Source organism: Stenella coeruleoalba (assembly GCF_951394435.1).
Source record: "Stenella coeruleoalba genome assembly, chromosome: 10".
Lineage (NCBI taxonomy): Eukaryota > Metazoa > Chordata > Mammalia > Artiodactyla > Delphinidae > Stenella > Stenella coeruleoalba.
The window spans coordinates 33,152,029-33,174,921 of record NC_137156.1 but is presented as its reverse complement, the minus strand read 5'-3'; the positions used below and the strand labels follow the sequence as shown (position 1 = coordinate 33,174,921).

At 39.1% G+C, this 22,893-nt stretch overlaps 1 protein-coding gene across 1 annotated transcript in view; it reads left to right on the top strand.

The window, feature by feature from the left end:
• Positions 1 to 22,890, top strand: part of POLH (DNA polymerase eta) — a 31,003-nt gene extending 8,113 nt beyond the window's left edge. Inside the window, exons 5-11 of the mRNA XM_079933401.1 lie at positions 9,627 to 9,796; positions 11,402 to 11,505; positions 12,611 to 12,730; positions 13,324 to 13,447; positions 14,201 to 14,266; positions 17,314 to 17,483; positions 19,074 to 22,890. Of these exons, the coding sequence (XP_079789527.1) occupies positions 9,627 to 9,796; positions 11,402 to 11,505; positions 12,611 to 12,730; positions 13,324 to 13,447; positions 14,201 to 14,266; positions 17,314 to 17,483; positions 19,074 to 19,959 (1,640 nt within the window). The 3' untranslated portion in view covers positions 19,960 to 22,890. The remainder of the gene's footprint in view (positions 1 to 9,626; positions 9,797 to 11,401; positions 11,506 to 12,610; positions 12,731 to 13,323; positions 13,448 to 14,200; positions 14,267 to 17,313; positions 17,484 to 19,073) is intronic.
• The last annotated feature ends 3 nt before the right edge of the window (positions 22,891 to 22,893 follow it).

Below are 22,893 nucleotides of genomic sequence, written 5' to 3'. Positions count from 1 at the left end.
AGGCCCGCACACTGTGATGAAGAGTGGCCCCCGCTTGCCACAACTAGAGAAAGCCCTCGCACAGAAATGAAGACCCAACACAGCAAAAATAAATAAATTAATTAATAAACTCCTACCCCCAACATCTTTAAAAAAAAAAAAAAGTTGTTAAAAAAAAAAAGAACTACCATATGACCCAGTAATCTCACTCCTGGGCATATACCCAGAGAAAACCATAATTCAAAAATATACATGCACCCTAGTGTTCATTGCAGCACTATTTACAATAGCCAGGACATGGAAGCAACCTAAATGTCCATCGACAGAGGAATGCGTAAAGAAGATGTGTTACATATATACAATGGAATATAACTCAGCCATAAAGAAGAACAAAAATAATGCTGTTTGTAGCAACATGGATGGACCTAGAGATTGTCATACTGTGTGAAGTAAGACACAGAAAGACAAACATATGATATCGCTTATATGTGGAATCTGAAAAAAAAAAGGTACAAATGAACTTATGTACAAAACAGAAGTAGTGTCACGAATGTAGAAAACAAACTTATGGTTACCAGGGGATAAGGTGGTGGGGGAGGGATAAATTGGGAGATTGGGACTGACATATACACACTACTATATATGAAATAGATAACTAATAAGAACCTGCTGTATAGCACAGGGAACTCTACTCAATACTCTGTAATGACATGGGAAAAGAATCTAAAAAAAAGAGTGGTTGTATGTATATGTGTGACTGATTCACTTTGCTGTACACCTGAAACTAATACAACATTGTAAATTAACTATACTCCAATAAAATTTAAAAAAAAAGATGCAGTTGAGTATAAACTGCATTAATTTGCTGTGAAACAATGTTTAAAAAAATTTGTGCTTTTTAATTACATGATAATACTGTTATTATAGGTCTCATTCTTAATTTTCTTTCATTGCTGATTTTATACATCTATTCATGTAGCTGTATTTATATGTAATTGATTTCTTTTAATTGCAGCATAATCCGTGGTATGGATCTACCATGTTTACAGACCCTTTTCCTACTGATGAGCTCATTGGTTGCTTCTCACGTCCTTCTGTTTATATGATGAATGTCCTCATTAATCCTCTTGGACATATGCAAGGGTTTCCCTGGGAAGTATTTTCAGGAGTGGACTGCTAGATTATAGGGTATACACATATACTTAGTTTCACTAAATACTGCCAAATTGCTCCCCAGAATAACTGTAACAATTTGCCCTACCTCTGACAGTACACAAGAATTCCTGTTTCCTCCATATCCTCACCAGCAATTGGTATTATCTAATATTTTAAAGTACCTGCCAATGTGATGGCTATAAAGGGGTATTTTATATTTTGGGGTTTGTTTTAATTTACACTTCTCTTTACTAATTGAGGTTGAGCTTCTCTTCATATACTTGTTAGCCTATTGAGTTTCTACTTTTGTGAATTGTTTATTTATAATCTTCATTCAATTTTCCATTGGATTTCTGCCGTTGGTTTTTTTTTTTGTTTTTGGAAGAGCTCCTTGTGTATCCTAGTTGTTGGTCCCTTGTCTGTTTTTGACTCTTCAAATATCTTTTCCCAAGTCTGTCATCCATTAACTTTTTTTTTTTTTTTTTTGCGGTACGCGGGCGTTTCACTGTTGTGGCCTCTCCCGTTGCGGAGCAACAGGCTCCGGACGCGCAGGCTCAGTGTCCATGGCTCACGGGCCTAGTCACTCCTCGGCATGTGGGATCTTCCCGGACAGGGGCACGAACCTGTGCCCCCTGCATCGGCAGGCGGACTCTCAACCACTGCGCCACCGGGGAAGCTCTAGTGACTTTTTAAATTAAAATTTTTGATTTATATTTTCTGCTTCTTCTGAAATCTAGAATCCAGTATGTTTTCCTTTTTCTTTCTCCTCTAAACTTTTAACTGATGTAATATACATAAAGTATATAAATTGTATGTATACACCTTGAGTGATTTCACAAAGTAAGCCCACTTCTGTAAGCAGCACCCAGATCAAAAAATGTCAGAATTCTAGAAGCCACCCTTGCCTACCCTCCCAGTCATTATCTATTCCTCTCCCCCCTCTCCTATATAACCACTGTCCTGATTTCTATTTAGCTTATTTTTGAACTTTATAAAATTAAAATGATGCAGTGTATACTTGAGTCTGGCTTCATTCACTCAACATTGTCTTTGTGAGATTCATCCATTCTGTTGTATATGGTTGAGTTTCTGTAGTATTCCATTGTATGAATATACTACAATTTACCCATTCTACTCTTCTTGGATATTTGGGTTTCTTCCAGTTTTGGACCACTAAGAATAGTGCTGCTATGAACATTTTTGTAAATATCTTTTAGTGTGTGCATTTCTGTTGAGCATATGACTAGAAGTGCTCAGTTATGTGGTTTGTCTGTATTCAGCTTTAGTTTGCCTGTACTCAGCGTTAGTAGATACTACCGAAAGGTTTCCAAAAAGGGTATACTGATTTATAATTCCACTAGCGGTATATGAGAGTTCTAGTTGTTCCACATCTTTTTCAACACTTGCTTTTTTCTTTTTCGCTTTTTAGCCATTTTGATGAGTGTATAGTGATATCATATTATGGTTTTAGTCTGCATGTTCCTGGTGTTAATGAAATTGAGCACCTTTTTGTAAGTTGATGACCATTCTTCTTTCATGAAGTGCCTGTTTAAGTATTTGCCCATTTTTTTGGTTTAATTGTCTTATTCATCTATAGGACTTCTTTATGTATTCTGGATATGAGTCATTATCAAATATATGTATTGCAGCATCTTCTGGTTTGTGGCTTGTATTTCACTCTTTTTTTTTAAATTTTTTGGCCCCGCCGTGCGGCATGTGGGGTTCCAGTTCCCCAACCAGGGATTGAACCTGTGCCCCCTGCAGTGGAAGCGTGGAGCCCTAACCATTGGGCAGCCAGGGAATTCCCTTGTTTTTTACTCTCTTAATGGTGGATTTTGATGAATAGAGGCTCTTAATTTTAATTTGGTCCAGTTTGTCTTTTTTTTTCTTTATGGATAGTATTTTTTAAGGTCTTCTTTACCTATTCAAGATCATGAAGAAACTCTCCTATATTATTTTAGAAGCTTTATTGTTTTGCCTTTTACATTTAGATTTACTATCCATTATGTGTGTGTCTGCAGGATGTGAGGTAGGGATCAAGATTCCTTTTTTTATTACATGAGTATCCAATTATAATATCCTTATTAAAGCTTTACTTTTTTCTATAAAGGTCTTGTGCATTCATTATGTTAGTTCCTAGATGCTTTAATTTTTTTTAATTGCCATTACTATTTTGTGTTTTTTTCTATTATATTCTCCACTTGGTTATTGATGTGTAGGAGAATGATAAGTGATTTTTTTTTGGTAAGCTTATCTTTGTTTACTTTATCTGCCTGATAAAAACTTGAGATATAATCTGCATGAAAGTGCTTTAATAAAATGTACTTGATGGTTAAAAATATTTTCTTAGGGATTTCCCTGGCAGTTCAGTGGCTAAGACTACTGCAGGGGTCACGGGTTCAATCTCTGGTGGGGGAAGTTCTGCATGCTGTGTGGTGTGGCCAAAAAAAAAATTTTTCTTAGACTAGAATTAAATTAGGGCAATTAAAACTTGCTTTTAATCCGGGTCTTATTATTTTTTTTAATCAAAATATTACGAAAGTGGAATTCAGCTGGAGTCCACAGAGCAAAGATTCTGCATCTAGAAGCTTTTTAACACCTTTTCATACACATTTTCTAGTACTTATGATAATGGCTATATTCAAAACAATGTATCTATTCTCCCCTTCACTTGTAACATGTACTTTAGCTTTATTTTGTAACATTATTCTTATTTATTTATTTTTAAAATTAATTTATTTTTTATTTATTTACTTTTGGCTACACTGGGTCTTCATTGCTGTGCATGGGGTTTGTCTAGCTGGGGTGAGCAGGGGCTACTCTTCATTGCAGTGCGCAGGCTTCTCGTTACGGAGCACAGGCTCTAGGCACATGGGCTGTAGAGCACAGGCTCAGTAGTTGTGGCACATGGGCTTAGTTGCTCCGCGGCATGTGGAATCTTCCCAGACCAGGGATCGAACCCGTGTCCCCTTCACTGGCAGGCAGATTCTTGACCATTATGCCACCAGGGAAATCCCAACATTATTCTTATTTAGAAGAGCTCTTTTAGTGAAAATCTTTGAATGTTGGACGTTAACCAAAAGGATACAAATCTATAGCAAGTTAACTTCTTGGGGGACTTGTCAGGGCATATGTTATTACTTGTAGAAACAATACAGATTTGTTCAGAAAAAGCTCCAAGAGTGTTTAGTTTATTTCTAGTTACAGTGGTGAATTTTCCATGGGTTCCATGTTTTAAAGTAAGATGTAAGATATTAAAGTTTAGTTTTGCTGTCAACAGTTGTATGATGCCTTTTAATATGTTGTATTGAAGGGTAGAGGTGGAACTACCCAGGGAAACTTACGGGAAGGACCATTGAGGAATTATTTTATTCTCTGATCCTGATAGCTGAGTTTATCAAGGTGGAGGCTGCAGCTCTTTTAGTTCTTTAGGGAGAATACAATGGACAATGTAATGTGCCACTTAAAGGAGGCAAAGTTATGGTACATTTGCCTTTATTGATTTATTATTATTATTCTGGGATCAGAGTAAGGAAGGGTTTTTTGGTTTTGTTTTTTGTGTTGTGTTTTTGTTGTTGTTGTTGGTTTTTGGGGGGGGTTGTTGTTTGTTTTTTTTGGCTGTGTTGGGTCTTCGTTGCTGTGCGAGGGCTTTCTCCAGTTGCGGCGAGCGGGGGCCACTCTTCATCGCGGTGCGCGGGCCTTTCACTGTCACGGCCTCTCCCGTTGTGGAGCACAGGCTCCAGACGCGCAGGCTTAGTAGTTGTGGCTCACAGGCTTAGTTGCTCCGCAGCATGTGGGATCTTCCCAGACCAGGGCACGAACCCATGTCCCCTGCACTGGCAGGTGGATTCTTAACCACTGCACCACCAGGGAAGTCCTGTTATTGTTTTTTTCTTTCTTTTTTGTCGGGGGCTTAGTTTTGTGTACTACATTTTACTGTGTAGCTAATTTTTTTAAATAAACATTTGGAATTGGTTTTATAATACTTTATTATTTCCTTCCTTCTGCTGACTTTAGGTTTTGTTTGTTCTTCTTTTTCTAATTCTCATAGGTAGTAGGTTAGATTGTTTATTTGAGATTTTTCTGGGTTTTTCTTTGGTTTTTTTTTTTTTTTTGGCTGCGCCACACAGTATACGGAATCTTCGTTCCCAACCAGGGATTGAATACATGCCCCCTGCAGTGGAAGCGCAGAATCTTAACCACTGGACCGCCAGGGAAGTCCCTGAGATTTTTCTTGTTTTTTTGAGGAAGGCCTGTATCTCTATGGACTTCCCTCTTAGGACTGCTTTTGCTGCATCCCATAGATTTTGTGTGGTTGTGTTTGGTTTTATAGTACTTTAAATTATTTGCTGTTTAAGGGTTTTTTGAAGGCTATATGCCCTTTTGAAAATCTGTTGAAAGCTGTGGACCCTTGCTTGCCTCAGAAAAATACATATCTACATGTAAAACAGTTTTGCATGTAGTTTTCAGGAGATTCACAGACCCACTGAAGCCTACACACCTCAGAATAAGAACTATTATTACACGTTACATTGGTTTTGGAGGGCAACTCATTGTTGAAGAGCTCTCTGGTGAAGATGATGGTACATACCTTTGTTGGAGGTCAAATGTTACTTCAAATGGACATGCGCCTCTTCTATACCTATCTTTCTTACATTTTTATATAAAATGCCAGTGTTTTAAAGAAATCGTATTTCTGTATGAGGAAATAAAAGGTATTCATATATGAAGGAAGAAGTTGCTTTATTGTGTCTAGTTTAAATATTAAGCTTCGAGATGCAGTGATATCTTATTTAGAGTGCTCAGAACAGTACAATGTCTAGGAAATGATTTATGATGATATATCATACTCCTGAGTCTTCATATGATGTGTGTAATATAAAAAAAAAACCTCATAACAGAAATTAGCTGATCTAAGTGCATATACCCTCCCAGAAATTGTTTTTCGTGGATGTGACATATTTCAAAGCTAGGGAAAAGGGTCGAGGTATTTGTGATGTTTTTATACTGAAGTTCCCATTCAACTTTACCATGGTGCCTCTTAATGGGTCCTACTCAGCCATGCTGCATTTGCAACTTTGTTTTTTCTGTTTCTGAAATAGTTATGTGTGTGGAAAGTTTAAGTAGTAAGATTAATTAAAAATAACTCAAAAATTGTCAGAGTGAAAACTTACCCTTCGGGGCCATTTTGTAACTGGTTTGTGTTAGCTAAAGAACTCATTTGTTCTCCGTTTGCTTCCTCTTAATTCATTTATTTCTAAGCAAGTATTGAACATGTGAATGCATATAATAAGAAACAGTTGTGTAGTGGTATAAAAAAATATAAATCAACTATCAGGGATTTCCCTGGAGGTCCAGTGGTTAAGACTCCGCACTTACACTGCAGCGGGCATGAATTTGATCCCTGGTCAGGGAACTAAGATCCCCACATACCACCCGGAGCAGCCAAAAAAAAGATGATAATAATAATAAAAATAAAATTAAAAATTAAAAAAATAAATCAATTAACTGCCAAAGTTGAGAGCTGTAAGAGTTGGCTAGACTGCTTGCAGGCTTTGACGAAGTAAGCCGCCATATTGTAAGAGGGCCTTTGGAGAAGCCCCCATGGCTATGCTCTGAGAGCTGCCCTCTGCTGACAGCCAGCAAGAAAATGGGGACCTCAATCCTACAGCCACAAGATGATAAATTTATTTATTTTAATTAATTTATTTATTTTTGGCTGCATTGGGTCTTCGTTGCTGCGCACGGGCTTTCTCTAGATGTGGCGAATGGGGTCTACTCTTTGTTGCTGTGCGTGGGCTTCTCATTGCGGTGGCTTCTCTTGCTGTGGAGCACGGGCTCTGGGGCGTGGGCTCAGTAGTTGTTGTGGCTCACGGGCTCAGTAGTTGTGGCTCACGGGCTCAGTAGTTGTGGCTCACCGGCTCTAGAGCGTAGGCTCAGTAGCTGTAGCGCACAGACTTAGCTGCTCTGTGGCATGTGGGATCTTCCCAGACCAGGGATCAAACCCACATCCCCTGCCTTGGCAGGTGGACTCTTAACCACTTTGCCACCAGGGAAGTCCCCAAGATGATAAATTCTGCCAACAACCAGAGGGAGCTTGGAAGGCACTAATCAGCTCATAGCACAGAGGAAGGTACACCTGTTACCAGTATAGGGACTTCTCTTTTGTAGTTATGGTCCCTAGAGTTGTGGGCCATAGCTAGAGGTTTATCAGTTTAATTCCGAAGTTTTGGCATAAACTACCAGTGCTCACTCTTAGAACAGTTCTAGTCAAATGCAGGTGACATGCCCATGTTTATAGAAAATCCTAGGGAATCTACTCCCCCCCCCAAAAAAAGAACCTAGAATAAGTGAGATTAGCAAGGTTGCAGGGGACAAAGTCAATATGCAAAAATTGATTGTATTTCTATATATTAAAATTTAAAATGGGAAGTTGACATTTAAAAAGGAATAGCATTAAAACCATAAAATTATTAGAGATATATTTAACAATATATATGGAAAAACTAGTTCAGTGAAAACTACAAAACATCACTGACAAATTAAAGATGAAATCAATGAAGAGACCATGCTCATGGACTGAAAGATTAAATAATATTAGAGTTCAAATCTCCCCAAATTGACCTACAGATTCATTGCATTCCCTCCAAAATCCCAGCAGGATTTTATAGAAATTGATAAACAGATTCTAAAATTTGTATGGAAATGCAAAGGATGTGGAATAGGCAAACAATTTTGAAAAAGAACTAAGTTGGAAGACTTAACACTACGTGATTTTTAAGAGTTAACTATAAATTTATGGGGACTTCCCTGGTGGTCCAGTGGTTAAGATTTTGCGCTTCCACTGCTAGGGGCATGGGTTTGATCCCTGGTGGGGGAACTAAGATCCTACATGCCGCATGGTGCAGCCAAAAACAAATAAACAAAAACCACAAACAAAGAAGTTTGAGGTGGCCTAGGCAAGAATGAAGAAAAGCTGAATAAAATACAGTGGGTTGCAATGGATATGTGAAATATTTTGAAGTGGGCTTTGGTAACTAAGTAACTATAATAAAGGGGAATAAAAGAAAAGAAGCCAAGGGACTTACCTGGTGGTGCAGTGGTTAAGAATCCTCCTGCCATCGAAGAGGACATGGGTTCGAGCCCTGGTCCATGAAGATCCCACATGCCAAGGAGCAACTAAGCCCGCGTACTGCAACTACTAGAGCCCGCGCTCTGCAACAAGAGAAGCCACCGCAATGAGAAGCCCGCACACCGCAACGAAGAGTAGCACCTGCTTGCTGTAACTAGAGAAAGACCGTGTGCAGCAACGAAGACCCAAGGCAGCCAAAAATAAAAATAAATTAATTAATTAATTTTTTAAAAAAAGAAGCCAATATTAGATTTTAAACCTTTAAGAGAAATAGGGAGTTGTTTGGGAAAGAGAACCTTTGGGGAGGAAGATATAATAAAGGTTGACTTTAGTAGTATTTTGTTTGATACTGTAATGAAAAATTCAAGAAGACTTTTTCTGTAGGGAGGTAGAAATAAGGGATTAAAGTTAAGAGTTTGGGGATAGAGATTAAGATTTGCATGTACTTAGCATAAACAAATTGAAACATAAGCCAGTACCAGTTCACCAAGAGAAAAAGCATATATACAGAGAAGAGGAGAACGTTGCTCTATATCTGCAGTTACGGTGTTAGAGGAGGGAGATAGACCAGCAAAGGAGAGAAACAGCAGCCCTCAATAGCTGGAAAATACTTCCTTCTATGTGCTCATCTTCCTCCTCTTCTCCATATATGTGACCCTTCACTCTGCCTCTCCAAGATATTTTGAATTTTCTTGCCTTGTTCATACCTCATTACAGCCTCTTTAAAACAGCATGTGTATATTTCCTAACTTCCTTGTTATATAATACTTTTAAAATGTTTTTCAAAACTATGACTAGTTCTAAATTGGATAGTAAGGTATTTTCAAAGCCCTAAGGTACAAAGCTACTTCTAATTTAAATAGTTTGTCAAGAGAATAAATCTTCTAGTGCCTCTGATTGGACTTAAGCTATTCAACTGGAACCAGTCTCTAAAAATACATAAATGCTAACTTAAGTTTATACTGAAGCGTGCGATAATTCTGAATATTTTCTAATTGAGTAACTTAATAGAATTTTTGGTGATGTGCAAGGGAAGTTGGAAGAAGAAAGTTCAAAAACTGGAGAGAGAAAACAGATGTACTTTTAAATCATTACTCATGAAAGACAATACAAAATATTTGTTGCTTATTAGAGCTTATAAGGTTCAGCCTATGCTGGGAGATAAGGCTGCTAGAATTGGTATGAAGGAGAAATTTATCTCTGTTGTGATACTGAATAGTCTTCTAAAACGGCTGCCATTTTTGGTGAAAACCTACATATGTAAAGTACCTGAAATCTAAGCATTTCTGCATTAGATAACACAAATAAAACCTTGATTTTTTTAAAAAAGAAGTCTAACTGTTACCTCTCAACTTTTCAGAGGAAATGCGAAAACAAGGCTTATTGCAATGGCTTGATTCTCTTCAGACTGATAACACCACCTCTCCAGACCTACAGCTCACTGTGGGAGCAGTGATCGTGGAGGAAATGAGAGCAGCCATAGAGAGGCAGACTGGTTTTCAGTGTTCAGCCGGGATTTCACACAATAAGGTGAAGGCTAATAGTAGATTTCAAAGAGAAACACAGATATCTGTAGTTAAACACAGCAGGCATAGAAACAAACAAAAAAAAAAGAAAAACAAAAACAAAACAAAAAACAAACAGCCAGGATAGATATGAGTGGGGCATTTAAATCATTACACATATACTTTGAAATGGGTTTCTACTTAAACTTCATGGTGAAGACCAAATAAAAACCTAAGTAATTCTTTATCATGGGGATTGACATTACACATGTACTTTCCTAAGAAGCAGGCTGAAAATTTTGCTGGAAATGGTTATTTACATAGTTGTATCCACAGTATTTCCTTAATGACTGAACTATCCAAAGAAAGGAGGAGGCAGGACTTCCCTGGTGGTCCAGTGGTTAGGACTCGGCACTTTCACTGCCAGGGGCCCTGGGTTCAATCCCTGGTCAGGGGACTAAGATCCTGCAAGCAAACAAAGAAAGGAGGAGGCTAGTAGGAACCTATTTCTTTCCTTTTCGGTTGCTGAATTTTCTAGTATTATCTCACTTCTTATGTGGAGTTCTGGGTGTTCTATGCTTTTGTTCTGTGCTTTTTGATTAAACTGCAGTGTGGCCCTGGGATCTTCATCCCCTTTGGTGTAGACTCAGTAGTTGGGCAGTGGCTGATTATTTCTAGTTACTACCTTCTCTCCCTCACTCAAGAAGAGGAAAGTTCTGCACTGCTCAGCTTGTGGGATCTTAGTTCCCCAACCAGGGATTAAACCCCAGCCCACGGCAGTGAGAGCACCGAGTCCTAACCACTGGAGCACCAGGGAATTCCCAAGAAGAGGAAAGTTGCCAAACTACTCAGTAGAGTTTTGGGGTTTTTTTTTTTCTGGTTAGGTGGAGGGAGGGGAAACAAAAGTCTCAATGTAATAATTTAAACTAGACTAAATGTGGCCTAGTAAAAGTTTCAGGGAATCTCCAATGAATCTGAAGAGTGATTTTATATTTTTCCTACCAATTGTAAGTTGTTAAATGATACCACTGAAGTACCTTATTCTTTGAAAAGACTTCTCAAGGGTTTTTTCATTTTGAAGTCTTATTTAATATAAGAAGATGTTTGCTATTGGACAATGACTTCGAGCCCAGTCTTTATCACAGATGCTAAATGATGGTAATCTGTATTAAATCCGGGACTCAAAATGGACTAACCATTAATCAAGAAATGTATATAAATGGAGTAGGGTAAAATGAGTTTGTTTTAGCATTTTCATATGGACATACTAAGAAATGCATCTTAAGTCTCTTCTGTAGCTTCTCTACTTTTTCACCCTCTTGAAATAGGAAAACCTTAAGGAATAGATGAGGGTGGAATAAATGACTAAAGAAAGACTGAGAATGGAAGATGTGGAAAGGACAATGAGGATAATGATAGTGGGTCATGTTTTCCACTGTGGATATTGTGGGACACCAAGCTTTGGAGATGTCTTGAGTTTCTGGTTTTGGTTTTGTTTTTAACGTGGAAACCATTAGTTACAGCCCTTAAGCTGTGCCGTGTGTATGCGTGTATATGTGTGTGTTAATATTCACCAACTCTGTGTGTGGGTGTTGACAGTAATGGGGTTTTTATACTTTCCATGCTCCAGGTTCTGGCAAAGCTGGCCTGTGGACTAAACAAGCCCAACCGGCAGACCCTGGTCTCACATGGGTCAGTCCCACAGCTCTTCAGCCAAGTGCCTATTAGCAAAATGTAAGTATTCAGGGAGCACCTTAAATTTCACTTCTATATATGTGAAGGCCCTCTCTGGTTGTAGTTTCTTCTGTTCCTTAAGGATTGGAGCCAGGGAAAATAGGTACCATGGGGACAGGAGGGAGATGACACAGAAAATTTTACAAACATGCTGAGATTTTTTTCTTAATGAACTTTCAATTCCGGATTATCTGTGGAAGATACTTAATCCTGAATTTTAAAAGAATGAACTGTTTTTTAGCTATATGTTTAACTTCCTTCTAGGTTTTTTACTCAAGCCTGTTACTAAATAACAAATAGGAATTTTACTTCTTTTCTTTGTTCTAGTAGCGTATCAAGCTGTTCAGGGCTACTGAATTGCTCCCAAATAAAATTAATAACTAGGTTGTGCATACCAATAGTGTGTCCTTGACAAGGGCTTATAATATTGTTGAAGGGACAAGATATATCTGTTCAAAGCAATAGTGAAAGTGCTATCATCAAGACTATATGTGAGTAACTGCTAAATGAATTGTACAGGTAGTTACCAAAGTTCATAAAAGTCATCTGAGAAGGACTTATGAAAAAGGCATGGGAGAGTCAGATGAGAATAGAAGAGAAATACCAATTTGGAGACTGTTTTGAGCACCAAGAGGGAGAAAATATATTTCCAGTGAACTGGGACCATATTGAGGAAGATAAGTGATGGAAAAAGGACTGAACAGAGAGGTTGAGGACAGATTATTAGACATCTCAAAGGCCAAGCTGAAGAGTTGTTTTTTTTTTTTTTTTTACTATATTCTTAAATATAAAATGTTTTAGCTATAGAAGGGGTTTGTTTTGGAGGTGGAATTTTAATCCCTAAATGGGACAGTAGATCCTGTACAATTGAAAGTTTTATACACAGTTGACTTGATAACTAATTAATGACTTTACCCTTGTGTTTATGCTATGGTTAGTCTTCTTCCCAGGCCCTAACTTCCAGAGTACTGAATTCCCAGAGTCGTCTAGTCTTATGCTAGAAAATCAATAGTTTACAGGACCAATGTGTGTTCTCATTTTCCCTGCTAACTAGATATTTATGATGTGACCTATAAATCTTTTGTCTTTTTTTGGTTGTTGTTAGCCGTCATCTTGGAGGAAAGCTAGGGGCTTCTGTCATTGAAACCCTGGGGGTAGAATACATGGGAGAACTGACCCAGTTCACTGAATCCCAGCTCCAGAGTCATTTTGGGGAGAAGAATGGGTAAGTGATTCCTAATGCTTTTCAATCATAACCTTTATGGATATGCTAAATTCAAATGTAGACAAGAGCATCAGGTAAAATTTAGACCTATCTTTAGGTTAATATTTGCTCCTCGAGGTAATTGCATTGGTCCTTTTGCTTTAAAATATTAAATCATTATAACCTATTAGTCTAGTTTTTTTCACGTGCCTAAATAGGTTGGTGGATAGGAGCTGTTACTCTGAAGCTCTGATATACACATGTACAATATTTATGTGTGCTAAGATGCTGTTGTTCTCTTAAAAATCCTTGTATTTTTGCTTACTAAGTACCAAAAATACTTGGGGATATGAAATATGTGGCTTAGTTGGCACTTTTCCCAAAACACAAATGATGACTTGGCTTTAGAAAGCATAATGTGTTCTCCTCGGCAATTTATCATTACTGGAATTCATTGGGAAGGGCAAGGATTCTGTTACGGGTGAGGTGTACTTAATTTTGAACAAATTTTCCCTTTTTCATGAAAGGGATAAAAGGTAGTATAATCTAGGTATTTTGTTTTAACAAGAATAATCATTTGCTTTCACCTTAAACTTTTTTGCTGGTTTCATTAGATCTTGGCTATATGCCATGTGCCGGGGGATTGAACATGATCCAGTTAGACCCAGGCAAATACCCAAAACCATTGCCTGCAGCAAGAACTTCCCAGGAAAAACAGCTCTGGCTGCTCGGGAACAGGTAGGCAGACATTCTTGACAGAACATTGCCTCTTTTAAGGGAGTTGGTGGGTAGGTTTTGGTAGCTGTGGAAAGTTAGATGGGACCTTTATGCTGTAAAATATGAAGGAAATAGAAGGTTTTTTGTGTGCTGAAAATTGATTAGTTTAACTTGGGATTTTTTTTATTATTATTTTTTCCCTTTCTTCCATCTGAAAAGAAATAGAATGGAGCTGATTGAAGTTTGAAATGGAATTACTCATTTTTTGGTAGGTGAAATCTTAGGAGGCCAGGATATTGTGCCTCAAGTTTGTGTCTTTTTTTTGTGTGTGTGTGGTACGCGGGCCTCTCACTGTGGTGGCTTCTCCCGTCGCAGAGCACAGGCTCCGGACGCACGGGCTCAGCGGCCATGGCTCACGGGCCCAGCCGCTTCGCAGCATGTGGGATCTTCCCAGACCGGGGCACGAACCCGTATCCCCTGCATCGGCAGGCAGACTCTCAACCACTGCGCCACCAGGGAAGCCCACTGTGTCTTTTTTTCTCAGAGCTGGAACATGCCTGAAATTCACCTGATGGCATGCCAGCAGGAAAAGAATGAAAGCTCTTGAGCTAGGGCAGGTCAGAGTACGGAAGATTTCTATGATCTGGGGATTGTAACAGGGGAGACTTTGTTACACACTTCCATTTTGGGGAGAACTGAACAAAACCACCATTTAGTTCTATAATAAACCTAGAGTCTTTAAATGAAAGATTAAAGTCTCAATGCTTTTTTTAGGTACAATGGTGGCTTTTGCAATTAGCCCAGGAACTAGAGGAGAGACTAATCAAGGACCGAAATGATGTAAGATTTTCTTTCTTTATTCCTGGGGTGAGGTTTGGGATTTAAATACAAGTTGCTCCTTACCTTATGGAGTAGAAACAAAGATACAAAAAGATACCAGCTGGAAAAGTTTAAGAAATCTTTTATCTTTTCCCATAAAACTGCCATAAAACTCAGTATGATTCTCAAAAGCCTGGATCTGTGAACGTTAAGACCTGACTACCCCTGTCTCCCTCATTACCATTTGCTTTTACTTTTTTGTATATTATCTAAATGTTACTGCAACTCTGAATATACAGTGGATCTTCATCAGAGTACAGAACCATTAAGCAGGACATTTAGGGTTTGGACTGTAAATTATTCGGCTTTAACATAGTCCATGTGACAAAGAAGTACTCAGTTTTAGAGACAGAGTCGTAGGTCAAAGATGAAACATCTGATTGGTTTATCTTCTCTCTTTCAAAAAAAAAGCTCTATTGATACATATATATATATTTACATACCATGAAATTCACCCATTTATAGTATACAGTTCAGTAGTTTTAGTATATTTCAGAGTTGTTCAACTATTCCATAATCAATTTAAGAACATTTCATAACCCAGAAAAGAAATCCTATACCCACTAATAGTTACTCCCCCAGCCCTACGCAACCACTAGTCTGCTTTCTGTCTCTATAGACTTAATTATTCTGGACATTTCATATCTATGGAATAATAGAATATGTGGCTTTTTGAGTGACTGGCTTGAAATCTTTCAATTAACATAATATTTTCAAGGTTTACCCATATTGTAGCATCTATCAGTACTTTATTCCTTTTTATCACAACATTCTATTGAATGGATATACCACATTTTATTTATCAATTCATCAGTGAATGGATATTTCCACTTTTTGTCTATTATGAATAATGTTGCTGTGAACATTCATGTACAGATTTTTGTGTAGTCATGTTTTCATTTCCCTTGTATATATACCTAGGAGTAGAATTGCTGAGTCACATGGCAACTCTATGTTAGCATACCAGACTGTTGCTGCACTATTTTACACTCCCAGCAATGTAAGAGGGTTCTAATTTCTCTATATCTTTGTTAGTGTCTTTTAAAAAATTTTTAGTGGGTGTGAAGTGGTATCTCATGGTTTTCAGGTGCTTATTGGCTATTTTATTTTCTTTGGAGAAATGTCTGTCAAGATCCTTTGCCCATTTTTGAAGTGGGTTGTCTCTTTATATTGAGTTTTAAAAGTTCTGTGTGTATTCTGGGTATAAGTCCCTTGTCAAATATATAATTTGCAAATATTTTCTCCCATTCTGTGGATTTTATTTCCATTTTCCTGATGGTATTTTTTGATGTGTCCTCTCCAGTTGAGACATCAACTGTATACTGTCAGGAATCATCTATAATTACCTGTTTGGCCCTTTTTAGCTGAGGTGGTGGTAAATGTTCTTTGGGAGGCATCGTAAAGAGGTTGTGTTATGGGTCTATTTGACTTTTCCCACTAGGTGTCGCTCCGTTCTCATCTCTTTATTCTCTAACAGTCAATGACCTTATGTCCTATCATCTCCCCCTAGCTCACTCCCCTCTAGACTCCACTTGCTGGCCTCCTCCCCATTTATTTAACACACCAAGTAAATTTCACCTTCCCCTTCTCCCCAACTCCCCTGTCATATCAGCAGCCTCCATCACTCCCTGCCTTACTCTGCTTTTTTCCATGGCACTTTGTGGTCATTTCTATCACATGCCTACTTGTTTATTATATGCAGCTCCTACTACAAGATAAGATCCAGAAGGGCCTGGACTTTTTGTTCTCTCCTGTATCTCTAGATAGTGCCTGATACATAGTAGGCAGTCAGTTATAGTTGAACGGTTTTAGTCAACAAGGACTTGTTTGTAATTGCCTATTTGTATTCTCTCGAGATATACAAATCTGTATAAACTGTATTTACAAAATGCACAAAAATACAAAATGTATTTTTACCTAGAAGTTGGTTGCTGCTCTTGGTTTGTCTTAGGGGTGTTTCTTCTCACTAGAATCTTTCGATTTTGAGGGGATCCCTATGTATACTTTTTACCTTCTTGCCTCGACCTTTATTTCTTAGTTTGCTTTGCATCAACAGTATTCAGGTGCTTAGACGTCACTGAAAAGTGTATCAATGATCATGCTCTCTAGAGGCAGGCTCACTACACTTTATCTTCTATAGATGGGCTGTAAGGAGGCGCTAGTGGAAACTACTGCTGTTTTTTTTTGTTGTTAAGATTGAAACATTTATGCATTTAACAAACACGTATTTTTTAATTAATTAATTAATTTTTGGCTGCGTTGGATCTTCGTTACTGCGCATGGGCTTTCTCTAGTTGCATCGAGCAGGGGCTACTCTTCATAGCAGTGTGTGGGCTTCTCATTGCGGTGGCTTCTCTTGTTGAGGAGCACGGGCTCTAGGTGCATGGGCTTCAGTAGTTGTGGAACACGGGCTCAGTAGTTGTGGCTCACGGGCTCTAGAGCGCAGGCTCAGTAGTTGTGGCACATGGGCTTAGTTGCTCTGCGGCATGTGGAATCTTCCCAGACCAGGGATCGAATCTGTGTCCCCTGCATTGGCAGGCAGATTCTTAACCACTTGTGCCACCAGGTAAGTCCACTTCTGCTCTTAAGCATAAGAGCATCAGAGCAGATTAAAGAATAGATCCACTACTCAATCCTGACACCCTTTCAATGACTTACATGAACCCTCCTTCAGTCATAAACTAGAATATAGTATTACAAGTATTTAGTATAATCTTCCTGCACGGACACCACCAAAAAACAAAACAAAACATTCAGGAGAATCCATTTTCATTTATTCTGTCCTGTTCCCATTACCTGTCAAAATAGCCTAGATATTCTAATATTCCATCATCTAAATTATGTCTTCTCCAATTATTTATACTCAGAAACAGAACAAAATTTTAAAAAATTAAACCTATTCCCAAACCATTCTGTCACCCTGGTTTTTTCCTCTCACAGACATCACTATATAGAATCCACATGCTCAAGGTAACTTCAGTTCTGTCTCAATCCATTTACACCCACAGAATGACAGGGTGGCCACTCAGTTGGTCGTGAGCATTCGCGTCCAAGGAGACAGACGTCTCAGCAGCCTGCGCCGCTGCTGTGCCCTTCCTCGCTATGATGCTCACAAGATGAGCCATGATGCATTTGCTCTCATCAGGAACTGTAACACTTCAGGAACCCAAACTGAATGGTGAGTTTCCTTCTAACTCATCTTCTTTTGAGACTTAAACCCTGTCTTTATTTAAAATTAGTGGGTATATAAGCATTCCAGCTGGGGTAGGACACAGTAGAAGCACCAGAAACAAGGCAGCTCAGCTGCAGCCTCTTTGCCTACATTTGGTTTGAGAGGCAGAGTAAACCAATACTATCCCTGCCTATATCAATTTGCTATAGTCAGGGGAATGACCAATTGTACTTAGGAGTACAGAACTCAAGTTTCAGGGAACTTTTCTCTCAACTGCTTGATGGTTCTATCTTAAAATCATCTTCCTTGATAATGAAAGTGACCTATTCACCAGTAATCTCTCTCTCACATCCCAACTCAGTTACAAGCTCCACTGGTGTAATACCAAATGTCATAATAATAAACTTCACTTCAGCTGGCCATTAAAGATAACCAAGTATATACTGGAGTATGTTCATTTACTGTCCAGATATTAATGATTTCAGTATTGGAATACCATAATTATTTATTTAACATAGCCTCTTAAATTGAAAAAAGTATTCCAGATTCACAATGTAAATATAATTATGTGAGGAAGATAAATTGGTTGCTTATTTATAGATCTACATTGGAGATTATAAAAAAAAGTTTAGTTAGGCACCTAAGTTACTGCATATCTGAATATAAGGGTACTACATGTATGGGTCTCTAAAGTTAGAGTCTTTGTTCTTAGAATAATTTACTTTTACTTCCTGGTATATTTATTTTCAAATATTGAATGGTTTTACTGAACCAAATGATAATTGTGATACTATGTTCACATTAAACCTTGTAAATTGACAGACTATAACAAATACTACTCACCAAGAGTGTCAAATATTGACAGGGAAGCATAACGTTGTCTGATTATAAGACTGTCCCTGAGCATGAAAGAGGAGAATAATGAGATACTGTCATGATAACTTTTAAATTTACCTCATCAAGGGACTAATCTGTATATAAAAGCACATTTCATCTTCCAAAATTCAACTCATGTGAAAATTTATTTGGGTAATTAGACATGAGGAACTTTATGACAGGAATTTCTTGAAATATTTCTGAGACCAGATAACCAAAGCAGCTGTGAAATTTCATTCTCTAAAAATTCCAGAGTTCAAAGTCTGTCAGAGTTCCGGTTCTGTTTAAAAACAGAAGAGTGCGTAAGAGGATTTTTTCAAAAGTCTTTCCACTCTAAATATTCTAAAGCTTTTTTATTGCCCTGAATAGTTTCTTGCCTCAACCCTGAATTTCAGCAGCTCTGCAGAAGTTATCTTATGAAAACAATAAACCCAGCTGTCAGGGGATCCAACTTACACATCTGACTTGGTAGGTGTTCACCAAAGTCAGTGGTTCTCAAGGTGTGGTCCTAGACCAGCAACATCAGCATCACCTGAGAACTTGTTAGAATGGCAAATTCTCTGCCCATCCCACGTCTATTGAATCTATTAATCCAATATACCCTAAAGTCTGAGAACCACTGCAGTAACAGTTTCCTTTTGTGGCAGAACCAGAATCCCAATCATTTACAAACTGAACCTGTGACCTGGTGCTAATCTTATTCTTTTACTTTCTATTCAGGTCCCCTCCCCTTACAATGGTTTTCCTCTGTGCTACCAAATTCTCTGCCTCTGCCCCTTCACCTGGCACAGACATCACCATCTTCTTGAGCAGTGACCCAAGTTCTCCGTCAAAGGTGCCAACTACCCGTTCAGAAGATAAGACCCAGGAAAATGGCCCAGTGGTGACAACCACTAAGAAAGCAACCACTTCTCTGGAATCATTCTTCCAGAAAGCTGCAGAAAAGCAGAAAGTCAAAGAAGCTTCACTTTCTTCTCTTACTGCCACTACGCAGGCCCCCATAAGCAATTCACCCTCCAAGCCCTCATTACCTTTCCAAACCAGTCGTACTTCAGGAACTGAGCCCTTCTTTAAACAGAAGAGTCTGCTTCTAAAGCAGAAACAGCTTACTAATGTTTTCTTCCCTCCACAAAAACCACAGTCCAGTCCTAAAGAGTTACCAAATTGTTTTCCAACAGAGTGTCCAGATTGTGCCCCTGTCTGTGAAAAGGTGTTGAAGCTAGGATCCTTCAAAGCAACTCCTGCAGAGATGGATTTGGCCCAGAACAGCCTAAGCAGCCTTGCTTCTTTAACTTCCAAGTCTGCTCTGGAGGTGGCTCAGAAGGCACCTACTACCTCCAGTCTTCTGGCTGCTGAGGACCAAGTGCCCTGTGAGAAGTGTGGCTCTCTGGTACCTGTATGGGAGATGCCAGAGCATACAGACTATCACTTTGCGTTGGACTTGCAGAAATCCTTTTTGCAGCCCCACTCCAACCCCCGGGTTGCTCCTGCCAGTTCTCCTCAAGGCAAAAGAAATCCCAAGAGCCCTTTGGCCTCCAGGAATAAACGCCCTAGGCCTGAGGGCATGCAGACATTGGAATCATTTTTTAAGCCATTAACACACTAGTGCTGCCCTCAGGCTTGCCGCAGGGTTTTTTTATTTGTAACTGGGAGATGGAAATATGTTCACTTCTCAAGGAAATTTATAACTTTATAAAATTTTTAATAAGGAAAATAATCTGGTTAGATGCTGAGTTAAGGCTTCCAACTCAGGGATTCTAATTCTATTGTTGACAGGGATGTAAAAACTCATCTTCCAGAGATACAACTGTATTGAGTTTTTAATTGTTAGTCTTTAGGGAAGCAGTGTCATACAGTTTAAAATGCCTGGGCCTCGGAAGTTAAGAGATCTGGTTCCAAACCTGGCTTTGCCTCTTGGAATACGGCCTTGAGCAAGTCACTTTCCTCATGTGTAAAACTGAGATAATGCCTTAGATTACTGAAGATTAAGAAAAATGTACTTAAAGTATGTAGCTTAACATTGGCACATAAAAGGAACTGAGTGAAAAAAAGTTAAAAAAATTTTTTTATGTGAGGTGAAGACCTGAAACCCTAAAGTGGTAACTAATTTAGGGCAGGACTGTGTACAGAGAAGCTACTCAATAAATACTGAATTTCATTCAAGTAAACCCTATCATAGCCACAATTTTAGCCATTGGCCCTTCTACCTCTTGCAGTGAGACTGTTACTGGACCAGCTCAGGAACTCTGTTTAGATTGGCTAAGTCATGATCAGAACTAGATCATCTCTAGGACCTTGTTACTCCAAGTGTGATTTTGAGGGGCAGCAGCTCCACCACCAGAGAACTTGTTAGAAATAGTCTCAGCCTTACCCCCACCCCTACTGAATTTGTATATTAACAAATTTGAGAAATACCCATCTAGAAGATAATAACAGCCCACCAGGTTTGTAGAGGGCAAGGTCATTTCCTTAAACCCTAAAGACAAATGTAAGAGGTAAATGCTTGGGCCTTCAGGGTCACTGGCACGTTCATCTCTTCCCTACTGAAGTGTGAATCTTTAGTTTAGGGTTTTAAATGAATTACTGTAGCTTTTTGCACTAGTCCATGTTTATAGTACTGTATTCTTAATCTCCATTCTTATGTGTGGAAAGTCAGTTTTGGCTTTTCTGATATGGGAAATGTTGATTACACAGAGAACCCAATCAAAGATGAACTGAGTGGTGGCAGTGGAGGGGGGAGATAAGAGGGTAGGGAGAACAGAATACATAGTCCCCCTTCCCATACATGTACTCAAACCAGTACTTTTAGGCTTATTTTAGCTTATTTATAAATTGGGGGTCTGTAATTTGAAGGGGGAACATTTGAAAACCACTGTGTCTAGCAAATTATTTCTTCTTCCAGAAAGACCTTCCACTTTTGTGGCAGTTAAATATCTAATAAAAGATAGTGCTTACTGTATATATGGCTCTTTCCCTACTAGACTTGTAGATTTCTTAAAGGCAAGAATTCACAGTGCCTTGCACACAACAGGTGCTTGATAGTCACTGGATGAAATGTATATACTGAAAATTTTAAGATCACCAGAACTGTAACAATCAAAATGTACATACTACTTATACACCTTTTTATACTCCTCAATGTTGCATTAATGTAGCAAAGTGCCTCATTAGTTTGTGGAGATGTCTGGGTATCATTTTCCAAAACTTCCTTTCCTAATCTAGGGAGAAGTTTAAAAAAAAAATCTCCTCTGGGTGCTGTACAGATCAAGTTGAACAAATTTTTAGCACTTCAGTTGACTGGAAGGAGTCAAATAGAAAAGTAATGTGGTAGAAACCTTGGTTTCATTGACCTTCTAGAGGCCAAGACAGGTAGTGGGGGGAGGTAGGGGGAGCACTAGTGAATAACCAATAAAGACAATACCAGCAGCACACGTTGTTTTCTTGGGAATGCCAGCCCTGCCCCAGCATACTGGCAGTGAGCCTGTGGAGGGGGCAGCAGACAGACATGCAAACGTCAGTGTTGGGAGAAGGCTATAGTACCTTTTTGCTGACTATAACCTTCCCTCATAGCGGTTTATCAGCAACTGTACAGTAGGAAGTAAATGGTTCTTAGTTCCCAACACCAAGAGGAAGTTCTTCAACCACAGGCTTCTTAGTAGCAAGTTAAACCAGTGATATATAAAAAGCAGCTGAGCCTGAATGGTGGGGAGGCTATCACTTTAATACCCTGGAGGCAGAATACCCGTGGGACCATGGCCCACATTTATCATTAAATTTCTTTTGCAAGGATCAGTACTGAAAATGTAGTCCCTGCTTTTTTTTTTTTTTTTTTGGCCACACTGCGCAGCATGCGGGATCTCAGTTCCCCTACCAGGATCAAACCCTCGCCCCGCTGCAGTGGAAGCGTGGAGTCTTAACCACTGGCTGCCGGGGAAGTCCCTGTAGTCCCTGCTTTTTACAGTTGACTTTAACCTTGGGCCACATTTCTTCACCCATAAAATGTGGTAGTCAGGTACTCTGAACACAAACAGGAGGAAGGGACAAAGGTTTCGCCAGCTGGCTTTCGGCTCCAAAAAGCCAGTTTAGATTATATAAACCTCACTTCAGGCTACCTTGCATTGCTAGGAAAAGCGTGAGGACCAGACTGCCATGTCTCTAAGTTCTACTCATCATTAAGTAGCTGGCACGCTTATCTCCAAATCTCTGACAGGGCATAGTCATCAGCCTCCTTACCCCTGTGACCATTAGCAAGTGGCCAACTCCTCAAGTACAGGGTGGACACCTATCTTAGCTGAAAAGGCGGCAGTTTCACTTTCTATTCTGCTCACTCAAAGAACTATGCAAAACAGGCCAGAATCCTTGAGTCACAGCACTGGAATACTGATAGCCAAGTGGGGGAGAGGAAAGGAGGCAGGGTGAATGAGATACCAAATGTGTTCTTCCCCCATTCAGGGCTCAGCAGTGTAAGGGTTTCACTCGTCTCTGATCCTGGAGAGGAATCCAGCTCTGGAAGATGCGCCTGGGTCTTAAGCATAAGCAC